Here is a 14,043-nt window from a genome sequence, read left to right on the forward strand (position 1 = left end):
GGAGGGGGAGAAGCAGGTGGCAGTGGCTGTTCATTTATCCATTCATTGGTTCATTCAATAAATGTGAAGTGCGGCTGACCTTCTAGAATTCATTCACTTATTCAGCAAATAACGGCCAAGCACCTTCACCATGCCCAGTGTGTGCTAGAGGCTGGGGACACCACGGTGCTTTAGGGAGGGAGACAAAAAAGTGGGTAAACAGCAAGTGTAAAAAAAAATTTTTAAAAGACTACCAGATAGGCTTTTAAAAGACTACTTACCAAATGTAAAAATAATAGAAACCAGGTAACTGGCTAAACTAGAGCCTAATGGGGAGACTGATCTTGGCAAAGGTATCAAGAGATGACCTCTCAAAGGAGGTGATGTTTGGGCAGAGACCCACAGGACAAGCTGAGTGAGGGGTGAGGGGAAAGCATCCTGGACAGAGGGAACAGTGTACGGTTGGCTCCGAGGCGGGAATGAGTGTTGAGGCAAGCACAGGGGTGAGCCTGGGCTGTGGCCAGGGAGAAAGGCGGAGAGGGGGCGATGAGCTGGCAGGCCCACGTGTCCAGGCTGTGGTGACAGTTTGCATCTCATTCTGCGTGTGACGGGAAGACTCTGCTGGAGGCTGAAGAGCGGAGAACCTTGGTACCAGCTCTCACTCACTGAGCTCTCCCATGCTGCTCTTCTGAGCACTCTTTGCCCACTAACTCCTTTAATGCACCCCTTGGAGGGAAGATTCATGTTCCAGATGAGGAAACTGAGGCTCAGAGAGTTCAGGTAACTTGCCCAAAGTCACACAGATCAGACCCAGCCCTCCGTCCCCACAGCTTGGGCCCTTTTATCTGGTGCAATGGAGGCCTTTCTATTTATGTCTTCAAGAGATCACTTCTTCAGGCTCCACAGAGAATTGATTGGAGGGCGCAGCAAAGGTGCCAGCAGCCAGAGGCTGAGGCTGGGGTGACAGCCATGGAGGGGAGAATCAGGGAGATTTGAGACATTCTGGAGGTACAATTGACAGGACTGTTGATGGGTTGAATGTGGGGGTGGAAGGACAGAGGGAAATAGAGGGTTGCCCCTAAGTTTCAGGCTTGACTGATGGGTAGGGTGTGCTGCTGACTGGGCAGGGGGAGGGAGTCCTCACCAGTGTAATCTGAACATGTTGGGCAAAATAACACCTCCACAGCGAGATTCCAAGCCCTGAACGTGGAGCCACGGCGTGTAATCCTGCCACGATGGGTCTGCCTACCTTCCCCCCACCCCCAACTCTCTCATCTACTCCACCACCGACACAACAGCCCCTCACAACACTTAGAGATGAATTCGTCCTTCCCCAAATATTTATTAAGCTCACTAGATATTCTAGGCACAGTGGATTGGCCCAAGTTCCCACCTTCTTGGGAATACTGATCTACTCAAGGAGACAGGTGGACAATGCGTAAACAAACAGATAATATGTCAGGCAGTGATAAGTGTTAGGAAGAAAAATTAAGCAGCACAGGTACCTCTATAATAGATCATGGAACACCTGTGCAGGAAAGAACCTTAAGGGAATGTCCAGTCCAGGGGTGACAAAGGACTGCTCCCAGGCCAAATCTGCCCACCTCTTTGTAAACACTGAAACTCGGTCATGCCTGCTGGTCAGCCCATTTGTTTACATATTGTCAAGGGCAGCTTTCATGCTACAAGCACAGTTGAGTGACTGCAACAGAGACTGTGTGGCCCACTAAGCCTAAAACGCTTACTATCCGGCCCTGTGCAGAACAAGTTTGCTGACCCCAATCTAGTCTAATCTCTTCATTTCTTAAGAAAGAAACAGAGCCCCAAGTCACCCAGCAAGTTTGAAACAGTCAGAAACAGAAGCCAGCTCTCCTGAATGCCAGAGTCTTTCCACCACGCAGGTGAACAAGAAAAAGAGAAACTTCGTTCGTCTCCCCTTTTACCCTCCTTCACCAGGCTGCCTAACAAGGGCAAGCTGGCTGCTGTGACCTTTGTCCTTATTACCCCTAGATACTCTCAGGCTGGAACCTTAACAAGCAGAGGAATGGCTCAGAAAACAGATGGAGGAAAGGGTCACAGACACAGGGGCCTCATAAATCCATACATGAGTGATCCCGAATTCCTGGGGGATGAGCTGATTTGAGGCTCAGCCACTGCAGATGCCCGGGCCAGCCTGGTCTTCCTCTTCTGCAGCCTGACCTCTGCCATGTGATGAGGGAAAAAGGGAAGAAGGCCTTCTAAGAAAACTCCCCACCTACTGCATGGCCCCTGCCTGACAGAGGTGGCTTCTGCAGCCCCCAGAAGGCCCTCATGTGTCAGTGTCACAAGGCTGACGACCAGGGACAAGGGCCATGCCCTGTGACATAGCGGTAACAAGGAGGTGGTCTGGGGGTGCTCTAGCTGCTTTCTGTAAAAGGAAATCAGGAAACCCACCAGGAAGAGGGAGTCTTTAGCCAGTCCCAGCAGGCACTTTCTCACCAACATGCTGTTCCCGCTGTGGGGAGGCTGTTATTCTAAGGAGGTGCACATGGGCAGAAACCACAGGCTGCTCCAGGCATGCATATGCACACACACAGAAGACTGGCCAGAGGCCAGCAAGGGCCCCCCAGGCACCCGCTGCCATGGCAGATGCCTCCCAGCCAACGATTGCCCATAACCAAGGTGCTCTGCTTCTCGGTGGAAAGACTCTAATTTGGGTTCTGTTCTCTGGATACGCGTCATGATCAATCACGTTAAAGAGACACTAGAGCACTTAGGGCCCAGGCCATCTTCTGATTTGTCCAGGAAATCACCTCTGGATTCTAAGGCTGTGTGTAGGAAGAAGTGAAATTGAATGCAGAGAGGGCGCGATCAATAGCCCGGGAGGGCCAGGGAATGCAGTGCGGGTGGGGAAAGGGTGAGCACGAAGGGAGAAAATGAAAAGAGAATTAGAGAAGTCAAGACCACCAAAGGCATGACTGACAGCATTCCAAGCCAGGCTTTTTCTCTCTCTCTGCAGGACGCAGCAAGAGCTAAAAACAGAAGAAAAAGCCATCACAGGTAGATTCATTGGAAATGGCACGCTAGCTGGGTCTGCAGTTAGAATCGGAGGGTGGACAAGGGAATAAAAAAAAAGATACACTTTTGGTTCTAATTTTTAAAAATGGTTTAGAGCAGCCCTCCACACCAGCCGAAGCGACTGGCAGCCACTTACCCATACCCTGAGTAGGAAGCCTGGAGCCCCTCCCTCCTGCCTGACCCCCAGGCCATCCCTACCATCTCCTTTTCTGAGATGACAAAGCTCAGACAAATTCTGCTGTAATATGCTTTTGTTGGAGGAGGAGGGTGTTTCACCCAGCACCAGTCTTTGGAATTCTGCGCTTAAATAGTGGATTGCCAAATGGACTCTATACATCTTTTGTACTTGGAGAGAGATCCGAGCTGCATGAAGATCGAACTGCAGGAGCGTCATGGTCTTTGCATCCAGCATGTCACGTTTCACAAGGCGCAGCATGTGCCACGGAGGAGAGGCTCCTGGACACCTGCTCCCCCACTGGGTGCCCACATCAGGACGGCCTGGGAAGAGTGCCCATGCTGCACCTTGGGGGATGGAGTCAGCAGGGCAGGGTCTTGGAATCTGGGTTTTGCCAAGAGCCCCAAGAAGTCGGATGCTGATTCAGATACCCCTGGGTTGCAGCCCCAATGCTAGTCTTTGTGCCCACGTGCCACGAGTCAGTTACTTATTGCCTCCACTTTCCTCTCTGTAGAATGAGGACAGGATGCATCCTCGTGGGTGGCTATGAGGTCAGAGGCAGACAGGTAGAACAGGGTTTTGCCAGTGGGTCGCAGCCCATTAAAGGATATGATATCCATTTGGTGGGTCATGACCAGAATTTTATTTTATTCTCTTTTATCTTTTGCTACCACCTCCCTTATTACTAAAGGAGAACTGTCTGCATCCTTTTCTGGGACCCCCTCCTCTGTGCACCTGAACCGTCTGCCCTGCTCATGGACCCCAGTCAGCTGTGCTCCCTCTCCCTTCTCATTACTGCTGTTCCTTCTCTCCTGGATCATCTGCATCAGTGCACAAACTGCCTGCTATTTCTCCCGCATTAAAAATAAGAGAACAGAACATTCTCACCCGTGCTGACCACAGTTCCCTGCAGCTCCCACCTCATTGCCCTGCTCCTGTTTAAAGCAAAACTCCTTGAGACAGTTCTCTGGGTTTGCTGTGTCCACCGTCTCTCTCCGCATCCTCTCTCACAGCCTCTGGTCCAGCTTCTGCCTCTGCCCTCCAAGGTGCTGCTCCCCAAGGATCTGCACAGGTCAAACCCTCCATCCTCATTCTGCGTGGCTGATAAGCAGCACTGCCACTGCTGACCACTTGCTCCTCCATGAGAACTACAATCAGAGTGGGGTGTTCTTTCTCTGGGTACAGATGCTGCTTTATGAAACTGTTGTTTCCTTTACAGATGCAGATGTTTTACCAGGAGAAATGTCCATCGTGGTCAAAAGAAGTTTGAAAACATTTGAAAATGCTGACATAGAGCTCAGGGATTAAGAGCGTGGACAATGTGAGCTCAGATGGCCCAGGTCTGAGACCCAGTTCTCATTTACTCTGGACCTGGGAGCATATTATTACCTAGACTTTTTCAGCCTTGGTTCCCTTTTCTGTAAAAGGGGTATAATATCCCTGAGGGCTATAGCAAGGACCAAAAGAGATCATGAAAATGAAACCTCTAGCATACAATAGGTGGCTAATAAATATTCTTGAATTAATGAATGAATCAGCACCCTTAGCACAGTGGCTGTCACATGCTGAGAGCTTAGTAAAAGCAGCTAATGTTGCTGGGATCCAGCAAAGTCCTTGCAGAGCAGCTACCGTGTCGGAGATGCACAGTAAACACCAGGCCTTTCCTCCCTAACAATATCTGAAGCACTTTATGAATGCTGCCACATGGGCCTGTGTGGCCCCAAGCCTCACAGAGGGTGAGGGCACTGCTAGGACTGGTGGCCTTCTGTTCCCAAATCTGGGTTCCTCTCAGCTACCCTGTGGTCCCAAGAGACAGGACAGATCCAGCTTTCTCCCAGGTACAGAGCTTTTAAAAAAGATGACCCATGACTCTTAAAACTCCTGGAGCAGGTAACCTCCACTCCCCAATTCAGTCTAGAGAGGTTACTGGGCTGGTCCAGGGCCTTGCGGCAGCACAGAGGAACAGAGGCCAGGACTGCCTCTCTCCTGCTCTCATGGCTTCAACTGCTTTGGCTCTGCGTCACCCCAGGTGCAAGGACACCCACCTTGAGGCCCAATCGGCCCTACTGCTCCTTTTCCAGGAGCCTGGGAAATGGGAAGGAAGAGGAAGGTGGATACAGAGCACTCCAGCCTCCTAACCACATCCATTTGGTCCCCCAGTCTCCCCAAAGGGGAGCATTTACCCAGAGGAAGGGCAAAGGCTCCTCCCAGGACTGTCATTGGCTGATGCAGGGCTACAGGCTTGGTGGGGACCGCACAGCCACATTGAGGAATGAAGCCCAAAGTACTTAGGTTTGACAAGCATCAAACCCTCCAACCACCTACATTTGTTAAGGGTCCTGTGAAGAACCCCACACTCTCTGAGGCAGACCAGGGCAATTCCTTGGACTTCCTGCAGGGTGGCTGCTGTAATTCTCCAAGGAGAAAACTGTCCCCTCCACTGCCAGGTTTGACAACTTGACTTGTACTATAGGAATATCCCCCAGAAGGTTCACCTAAGTCTCTTAGAGCCTAAGCTCGTTTAATGGGTGCTCTGGTGGAAGCAGCTGCTTTTTACCCCTGATGTGGCAACCTTTTACTTGGATCCTGGTTTTTGATGAGTCTCATCTGGAGAGCACCAAGCCCCTCCTCAGACTGTGAATCAGAATTGGGTGAGTGGGACAGGTGGAGTGATTTTTAAAAGCTCCCCAGGTGATCCCATGTGCAACCAGGGCTGAGAACACCAGGTAGATGGACAGGTCAGAGAGCATGCTGGTTACAGGCATGGGCCCTGCTGACCTCCAAATCCCAGTTCTGCACTTGCTAGCAAATAACTCAGTGGCCTAAAACCTGTGAGCCTCGGTTTCTTCATTTGGAAACTGAGGATGGGCGTCCCTGACTCACCAGGTCATCATGCTAATGAAGGAAGATAATAGGTCAAATTGTGGGTGAGTACAGGCTTCATGGCAGGGACTTGGCAAAGTCAGCAGATCATCACCAAGACCTCTGATGACCTGTCCTCCAGTTTCCTATTCTCCAAACTATTTCATCCTGGTTCCTTTTAACCCTTTCTCCCTGGATTGAGGTGCCTGCCTTTAGTCCTAAGGACAGATCCCAAGTCACACTGTCCTGCCTCTTTGGGGGACTGAGAATGGGCTGGGAGCAATGGGCTGTAAAGAAGGGGAGGGGAAGCTCTAGGCCTTCACCTGCTGAACCAAGCTAACCTAGCTTCCTTCCCTATGGTAGGAACCTCACTTCATGTCTATGCCAACACACCTGAAAGATCAGAACTCCTTTGGTGGTGGCCACTGTGACCCCCCAGACCTTCTTCTGCTCCCTCGCAGAGCTATGCCATCACTATCTCAGACTGGGGGGATGGGGCTTTCCTCCCCAGGCCCTCATCTGTCTGTCACCATGATGATAACAGTTCCTGTCTTCCAGGTGCTGTGGGGCAAAATAAGATAATACAGGCAAAGCGCTAAGAGCAGCGACCCCCCCCCCCCACAGTGCCCAATACCCACACACTGCATGGTGGAACTCGATGGGGACGTGTGGTGGGGCTCTGTGGACCCAGAGGTGGAGTTCCTCAAAGGGGTGGCCTCAGGGGAGGTTCCCAGGAATGAGATGCTTCCATCTCCTGCCCCATTCCTGGGTAGGGGCCCCTCGTAGAAGGGGACAGACAGGGGCAGCACTGGATTGCCAGGCACACCAACATGCCCACCCACAACCTGGCCATGTCCTGCAGCCTGCTTAGAGATGAGCCCCCCCCCCCCCCTGCATGGGAAAGTACACGCGGGGAGGGGGCGTGGAGGCCTCAGGGTAGGGAGTGGCCAGAGGAAGGTGCAGTCACTCTCCTCTCTGGGGTAGAAAGCAGGGCTCATTGTGCTGTTCTTGGCCCAGAGGCAGCGAGTACAGGCCTGCAGGAGAGGCTGAGAGGAGGCAAGGAGTCCCCACAGGACAAGGGATGACTTATAAACCCCTGGAGCCAGGGGAGAACCTCAGGTTGTAGGGGCAGGGGTAGGGAAGAGACAGCTTTGAATCTAGGTCCAAAACGCAGGACTAGAGCTCAGGCACCTGGAGTTTCAGGCTAGAAAAAGAGGCCAGACCAAGGGTAGCTTCTCCATAGGAAGGAAGGCTGCTTTTGTCAAAGTCAGAGTGTGGGGTGGCTCGTCTCCAGGACAGACCCCTAAACACCACTCTGTGAGCATCACCAATTTTGTAATCATCCATCCACCTCAGTTCCCTGTAAAATTCTCTACAGTTCTTCCTAGCTGTGTGATCTTGGGCGGGTTACTTAACCTCTCTGAGCCTCTGGATTTTTGTCTGAAAAATAGGGTTACTAAGACCTGCCTTGCAAGGTTAATGAGAGACAGTGTGGGTGACACCCTTGACGTATGGCGGGCCCAGAGTTGGGCTCAGAAAATGGTGGGTGTAGTGGCTTCCCCCACACCATCTTTTCATATCAGTTCTTGCTTGTTTATGCTCTAATTTTTTTGGCCCTGGGCTGACAGGCCTGTGGTGCCTTGATTCAAGGTTCTTATTCCAGAGAACAGAGACAAAAGGGCAGAGTAAGCAGGATGCTTTCTAAACCATCCCAAAATTTGTCCAGGCAGAAGGAAATAAATCAGGGGTGGGAGGTGACCTTGAAAGTGACATAATTTGGAGGGGAAGGTGTCTGACTCAGTAAGAATTTTCTTTACAAGCTCCCCATCAAATGGTATCCATTCCTGGAAAATACTGAAAGGAAAACACAGAAAAAAACATCTAGATGCACAGCTAATTGAGTTGCAGGTGGTGGCTGGAGACAGACCCATTTGACTCTCTCTCTCTCTGTCCCCCAAAGGGGCCCTCAGGTGACAGGGCAGACCAGCTGCCTCTCGCAGGGAAATCAGGGAGAGGGAAAGAACTGGGGAGGTGGGTGGCGAGAATGAAGAATGAGGCGAAGAAAAATGGCCCACAAAATGCAGAAACGCCCCAGCATGCTTGCTTCCCAAACCCAGACCATGAATCGAGGGGTGACAGGTCTCTCATCTCTGATGCCAAAAGCCAGGAGCTCTGGGCAGCCGCAGGTACTACATCCGCACCTGCCAGCACTTGGAAAGAGGCAATAAAGCATCGTGGCAGGGCCTGGAATGCTAAGTGCCTGCAGCTGGGAAGGGATCACCCTGCAGCGAGAACAGCTCATGGCAAACAGCTGCTGTGCTGCGAGGGCTGCAGCCGCTCTTGGGGGCCGGGCCAGAGTTGTGGACAGAGGAGGGGCAGGACAGGTACACAATCTAACCCTGTGCCGGCCAAGACAGGCAGGGATCATCTGGGGAAGCCCAGTGGGCTGGGTGATTTACGAGGCTGGCAGAAAGCTGGGACACTTGAGTCACTATTAAATACAGGTGGGTCAAAAAGCACCCCAGCTAAGCTGGCACCTCTGGAAATACACCAGGGCTGCATGTAGCTTAGAAGTGTGGGCCACCTCCCCTAGATGATAATCACGATAATCATGACTATCATTATCACCTTGGAGGGCGGTGCTAGACCCTGTCCTAAGTGCTAACACATATTCATCTCCCTAACCCTCACAACAACCCTAAGAAGGTGGTGATGGTACCCTCTTTTACAGACCAGGAAAATGGGGCTGGCTGGTTAGCTCAATTGGTTAGAGTGCGGTACTGATAACACCGAAGTCTAGGGTTCAATCCCCATACTGGCCAGTTGCCAAAACAAAACAAAACATATCAGGAAAATGAGGCAGTGCAGAGAGGCACAGAGCTAAGAGCTAACAGAGGAAGGTTTGAACCCAGAGCTATGCCCTGGCCAGTGCGTCTCACCTGCTACCACACCTGTTAGTCCTCTGAAGGTCTCAGTAACGTGCAGATCCTGACTCAGCAGGGCTGGGGTGGGGCCGGAGACTGTGCACTTCTAACAAGCTCCCAGGAGGTGGCCTGGTCCGAGGACCACAGCTCGAGTGGCGAGGCTCTCGAGTGCTACTCTACATCCTGCGCACGTGCTAGCTGCAGCGGTGGGTCCACACCCCACGCTCTGGCCCTGCGAGGCATCTACACATATGAATTCCTCAGCTAACAGAGAAGGCCCTCACAGGGTGTCAGAATCACGGGGGGTGGGAAGAGGGAATGTGTGCGTGGCGTTGGGAGTGTGAAGTCTTAAAAAATAGCAAGGTCCACACCCCACCTCAGATGAATGCAATCAGAATCCCTAGGCAGGGCCCGGACTGGTATTTTTTTAAAGTCCCCTACGTGATTCAGGTGTGTAGCCTTGGTAGAGTCCTTGAGACAGACAAGAGGAGTCTCTTTCAAGGTGTCAGATTCATGTCCACACAACTGGGGTTAGGTCAAGGATTTCAAAGGTACTCTCAGGGAAGGAGTGGTGAGCCACCTCCTGGGCCACTTGAGGGGTACGGCTGGGGTCAGCTAGTATACTCCCTTGTTCCCCTGAGGGAACCCTGGAGAAGAGGGGCACAGGTGGGGCAGCTGGCACAGCCCACCCAGGCTGCTTGCTCCCACCTGCCTCGCAGGAGAAATGTGCCCTTACCAGGATGTCTGAGTCTTCAGGGTCTTCCCCTGTGGCTGAGCAAGAGGAGTTGCGAAGCTTGAACATCCAGTACTCCTTGGCAGTGACAAAAAAGTTCCATGGCAGTAGACTTCCAATGCCCAGGCAGAAGAAGATGATGTAGGCGCCATTGAAGCGGTCCTCAGGCCTCTTTAGGCCAGGAGGAGGGTGGTCCAGCAGCTTCTCAAGCAGTGCCTCCTGGTCAGCTTGGAGAGAGCTGCTTGTGGTTCTGTAGGTGGAGTTCGAACTGTGATGAAAGTCATCCTCTGAGACAATGGCCACTGTGGGAGCAGGGAGGGAAACAGACAGGCTAGGTGAGCAGACACTGAGGCTGGGCATAGCTGGGGTCTCGCTAACTATGCCCAAACAACTATGCCCCCTGAAGAGCGTCATTTTTTAAGGATCAGAGAGAAAGAAAAAATCAGACTTGGAGAAGGACTGGATGTCAGAACTGTAAGTGACCTCAGAGGTCACCCTAACCATGCAAAGGCAACGCAGGTAGCACACAGTGTGGGACAGGCTACGTGTAAAACACTGCTAACCTGGTCTAAAGGCATTTAACTTTCTATGCAGCCATAAAAAAAGGAATTAGGACCCTTGATGGGCAAAGAATAATCTCTAAACTATTTTTGCCTTTGTGTGAAAAAAGTAAGGATCAGGACAGTGTGTAGAATATGCTATTTGTGTGAATAAGTTGGGGGGGGGAGGAGAGAATATACGCACACGTGTATTTGTATATGCACAGAATATCTCTGGAAAGATACATAGGAAATTTCTAACAGCACATGCCTCTGGAAGAGGGAAACTGGGATGGCAGGTGTGGGGATAGGGTGACTTCACTGCAAACTCATTTGTGCCTTTTGAATTTTGAACTATGTGAATTTATTACCTGCTCAAAAATAAAATTACAATTATAAATAAAAATAAAGACATTTTAGGGCTGGACCGTGGCTCACTTGGGGGAGTGTGGTGCTGATAGCACCAAGGCCAAGGGTTCAGATCCCTATGTAGGGATGGCCGGTTGGCTCACCTGGGAGAGCGTGGTGCTGACACCACCAAGTCAAAGGTTAAGATCCCCTTACTGGTCATCTTTTTAAAAAATAAATAAATAAAGGCATTCTAATTAAATAATAATTTTTTAAAAACCTGTTGCCTAGAGCTGACTCCAGAAGCCAGTGTGTGACCTCTGACAGTCCATTCCCTTGTTTCATTTGTGGGACAACAGAGGTCCCAAGAGCGGAAGGTCTCAGGCTAGGTAAACGGCCAAGCCTGGTTTGCAGCTCCTGCCTGGGTTCCCACTTCTGTTCATCACATCCCACCAGGAGACACTCCCAATCTGTGGTTGCACCTCAGACAAATGGAAGATTCTGGGCTGCCAGTAACTATTGCCTACATGGTCTTTGGCAAGTCACCATGCATCTGAGCCTCAATTTCCAAATCTGTAAACCTAGGGAAGCCTTTTTTACAAAGGGTAGAAACTGCAAGTGGCTGGCAATGCCTGGCTGGTGGTAGTAGCTGTTGTACGAATGTCAGCATCTTCCCCAGCATCCTGGGCTTGTTACCTGGCTGGCTGGCTGCTGAATCTGGCTGAAAGGTAGCATGCCTACTTCTATGCTCTAGATAGCACCTACGATGTGGCAGCAGCTCGATAAATGGGAAATGTTGCCATAATGCTGAGGATGGGACACTCTGGAGTCCCTTCTGCAGTAGCTACCTCTCTACCCAATAAATCAATGTGTCTTAGCTCATACAGAAGGCTGAGCCTTACTCAGAGCGTCAAGCCAGCAAGAGTGGGGTCCTTCCTCACTGTGGAATGGAAGCACTCCCTCACGTGGGTGCAGAACCCTATCCACTATTTCAGGGGAACCTCATAGCATCCTGTGGAATTAGGCAGAGCAGAAATTACTGCCCCCTTTTGTCAGATGGAAAGACTGAGGCCTTGAAGGTACTTGCTTTATCTTACATTCAAATAGAAAGAATTCCCAATAGCTAAAATTAAGTCCAGTACTCATGCTTGCCAAGGTCTGAGCCTAGCACCGGGGCCTGACAACAGCCTAATATATTAGGTACTACTCTAAGACCCATTTCACATATGAGGGTTCTGAGGTGCAGAAAGGTTGAATAACTTGCCCAAGGTCAAGTTACACAGCCAAGCAGTCTGGGGCCCACGCTGGACTCCCTGGCGCCCCTGGAAGTGCTGGCTAGGAATATGACCCTGTGTCTGCTGGTTCCAAGTACAGACACCCTTCCTGAAGGCCTTGCCACCAGTGAGCCATGAGCAGGGACAAAGGCGGCCCTGCAGGGCACCCTCACTAACATGTGCTGATGAAACTTTGTATGACCAGGATATTTGCCCCTACGGGAGCAGCATAAGCCCCGGAGCAAGCAGGCAAGAGGCTGCCTGATACCCAGGCCCAGAGCATCTAGTCAGCAAGTCTATTTTAAAGCCCCCTGGTTGAGCAGAGCCCCTCCCTGGCCTTGATTTAGGTGGAGACCAGTATTAACAAACTAACCAAACAGGGCGTGTGCACTCACACACACTTTTCACATTAGGGTTTAAAATGTGAAAAACAATTATGACTCATCCAGGACAACAGAGATAGCAAGACGTTCTTCCCAGATGCTCCAGCTATGGGTGCAGGGCCAACAGCTGGGTCACTAGGGACCACACTCAGCCAGGGCCCCTTCTCAGCTCCTGGCATCTATTTGTCCAGGACCCTTCAGCCTTGACTGAGCTTCCAAAGAAGACAGGAATTTTTAACTGGGGTCACAGGCCAGGGCACTGGAGTGAGCAAAGTCCTATTACTCTTTATAAAAGCTAACTACTGGCTTTTGGATTAAAAAAGAAAGAAAAAAAAAATGGTAAGGAAGAGCCCAAGTGTCCCCCAAGACAGGCTGGCTGTAGGCCGGGATGGCCCTGCCCCCTCCCTGGGTGACCTAGGGCAAGGGGCAGCCCCCAACAAAGCAGCAGACACTTGTGGGGTCTGGGGCCACCGCAGAACACCATCTGGGCCGGGGAGCCTGGGTGCTGGTCCGACGAGGTTCTGACCTCAGTGCCTCGATTTCCCCATCTGTGAACCAGGTGGGGGGGCCACCGAAGCTAGCCTACACGAGAGCACTGTCGGTAAGGGCGCCCCCAAGAGGCCACGGCGGGATCGCCTTGCCGCTGTGGGCAGACCAGGCTCCCCAGGGTGGATCGACGGCGTCGCCGCCTTCTGGATACTTTCAGCCGACCCGTCCGAGCCCGGCCCCACATCCAGGCCGTGAGCTCAGTCTCAGGGAGGAGGAGAGGCGAGAATCTGGGGGAGAGGAGACAGAGACCCAGAAAGAGGGAGGGGAGCCGGGAAGGAGAGGAGGAAGCCCCGAGAGGCCGGGGCCGGAGAGCTCGGCGGCAGCCAGGCCGAGCCGCCACCCGGCCCGGCCCGCACTTACTGTCGCCGCCGCGCCGCCGCCACCGCCGTCACCAGGGCCGCACGGCCGCTGCGACTCGGGGCTCGGCGACCAGCAGGCGGAGCCCCGCCCCGCCGGTCCGGCCCGCCTACACCCGCGCTTCCCTATTTGCAAACTCTTCCGCCTTTGTCTTCTCCCCGCCCTCCTGCGTTCCCTCGCCCGGCGCGGGGGCGGGGCCAGCGCGCGCCCATTTTACAGGTGGAGAAAGCGAGGCCAGAGGCTTAAATACCTACGCGCGCTGGCGGCGAAGTGCGCCGGGCTCCTGCCTGCTGCAGCCCGCTCCTGCGCCACCTTGGAGCCCGACCCCGTTGTCGGGGCCTTCTCCTTTAGCTCCCACGGCCCTGACCCCGGGTCCGGAAGAGCTCTCACCTCACCCCGAGACCCCTGCGGGGGGGCCCCTCCAAATGCAGCCCCCACCCTCCCTGACGCCGCCGCTCTAGAGGTGGAGAAGGACCCACATCCAGGCTGATCCTGACTTCCCAGGCTAGAGGGATGTTTCCAGGAGACACAAAACTTGGCTCGAAGCATTGCCAGCCCTCACGCTGTGACCTCAGCCCCCTGCATGTAAGGACAGCGGGAGGGCGTGCTCATGATAAGGAAGCAGGAAATTTCCTGACCGCTGGTCTCCGCCCAGTCGGCCAGTTCAGAGCAGGGATCTGGAGGACTCTGCACAGCCTGAAGTTCTGTGACCATCGATAGCACATCCTGCCCGTCGTCACCCCAGGGCTCAGATGTGCCATGGTGTCCCTCCTTGAAGGCCATGCCCTGAGCAGTGTGGACAGGTTCTCAGAGCATGCCCACCCCCTGTCCCAGGCTCTCATTTTATAACCAGCATTCCCCAG

At 52.7% G+C, this 14,043-nt stretch overlaps 1 protein-coding gene across 2 annotated transcripts in view; it reads right to left on the reverse strand.

The window, feature by feature from the left end:
• SLC29A3 (solute carrier family 29 member 3) overlaps nt 1-13,221 on the reverse strand; it is a 39,468-nt gene extending 26,247 nt beyond the window's left edge. Inside the window, exons 1-2 of one of the 2 annotated variants that reach the window (XM_063102831.1) lie at nt 13,184-13,221; nt 9,734-10,032 (exon numbers count right to left, since the gene is read on the reverse strand). In XM_063102831.1, coding sequence (XP_062958901.1) covers nt 9,734-10,032; nt 13,184 — 300 coding nt within the window. In that variant the 5' untranslated portion in view covers nt 13,185-13,221. Of the gene's footprint in view, nt 1-9,733; nt 10,033-13,183 lie in introns of those variants that run through there. The other variant, XM_063102832.1, reaches the window with a different exon arrangement.
• Nucleotides 13,222-14,043: the final 822 nt, after the last annotated feature.

The sequence above is a fragment of the Cynocephalus volans genome, chromosome 7 (assembly GCF_027409185.1).
Source record: "Cynocephalus volans isolate mCynVol1 chromosome 7, mCynVol1.pri, whole genome shotgun sequence".
In the NCBI taxonomy this organism is placed as follows: Eukaryota; Metazoa; Chordata; class Mammalia; order Dermoptera; family Cynocephalidae; genus Cynocephalus; species Cynocephalus volans.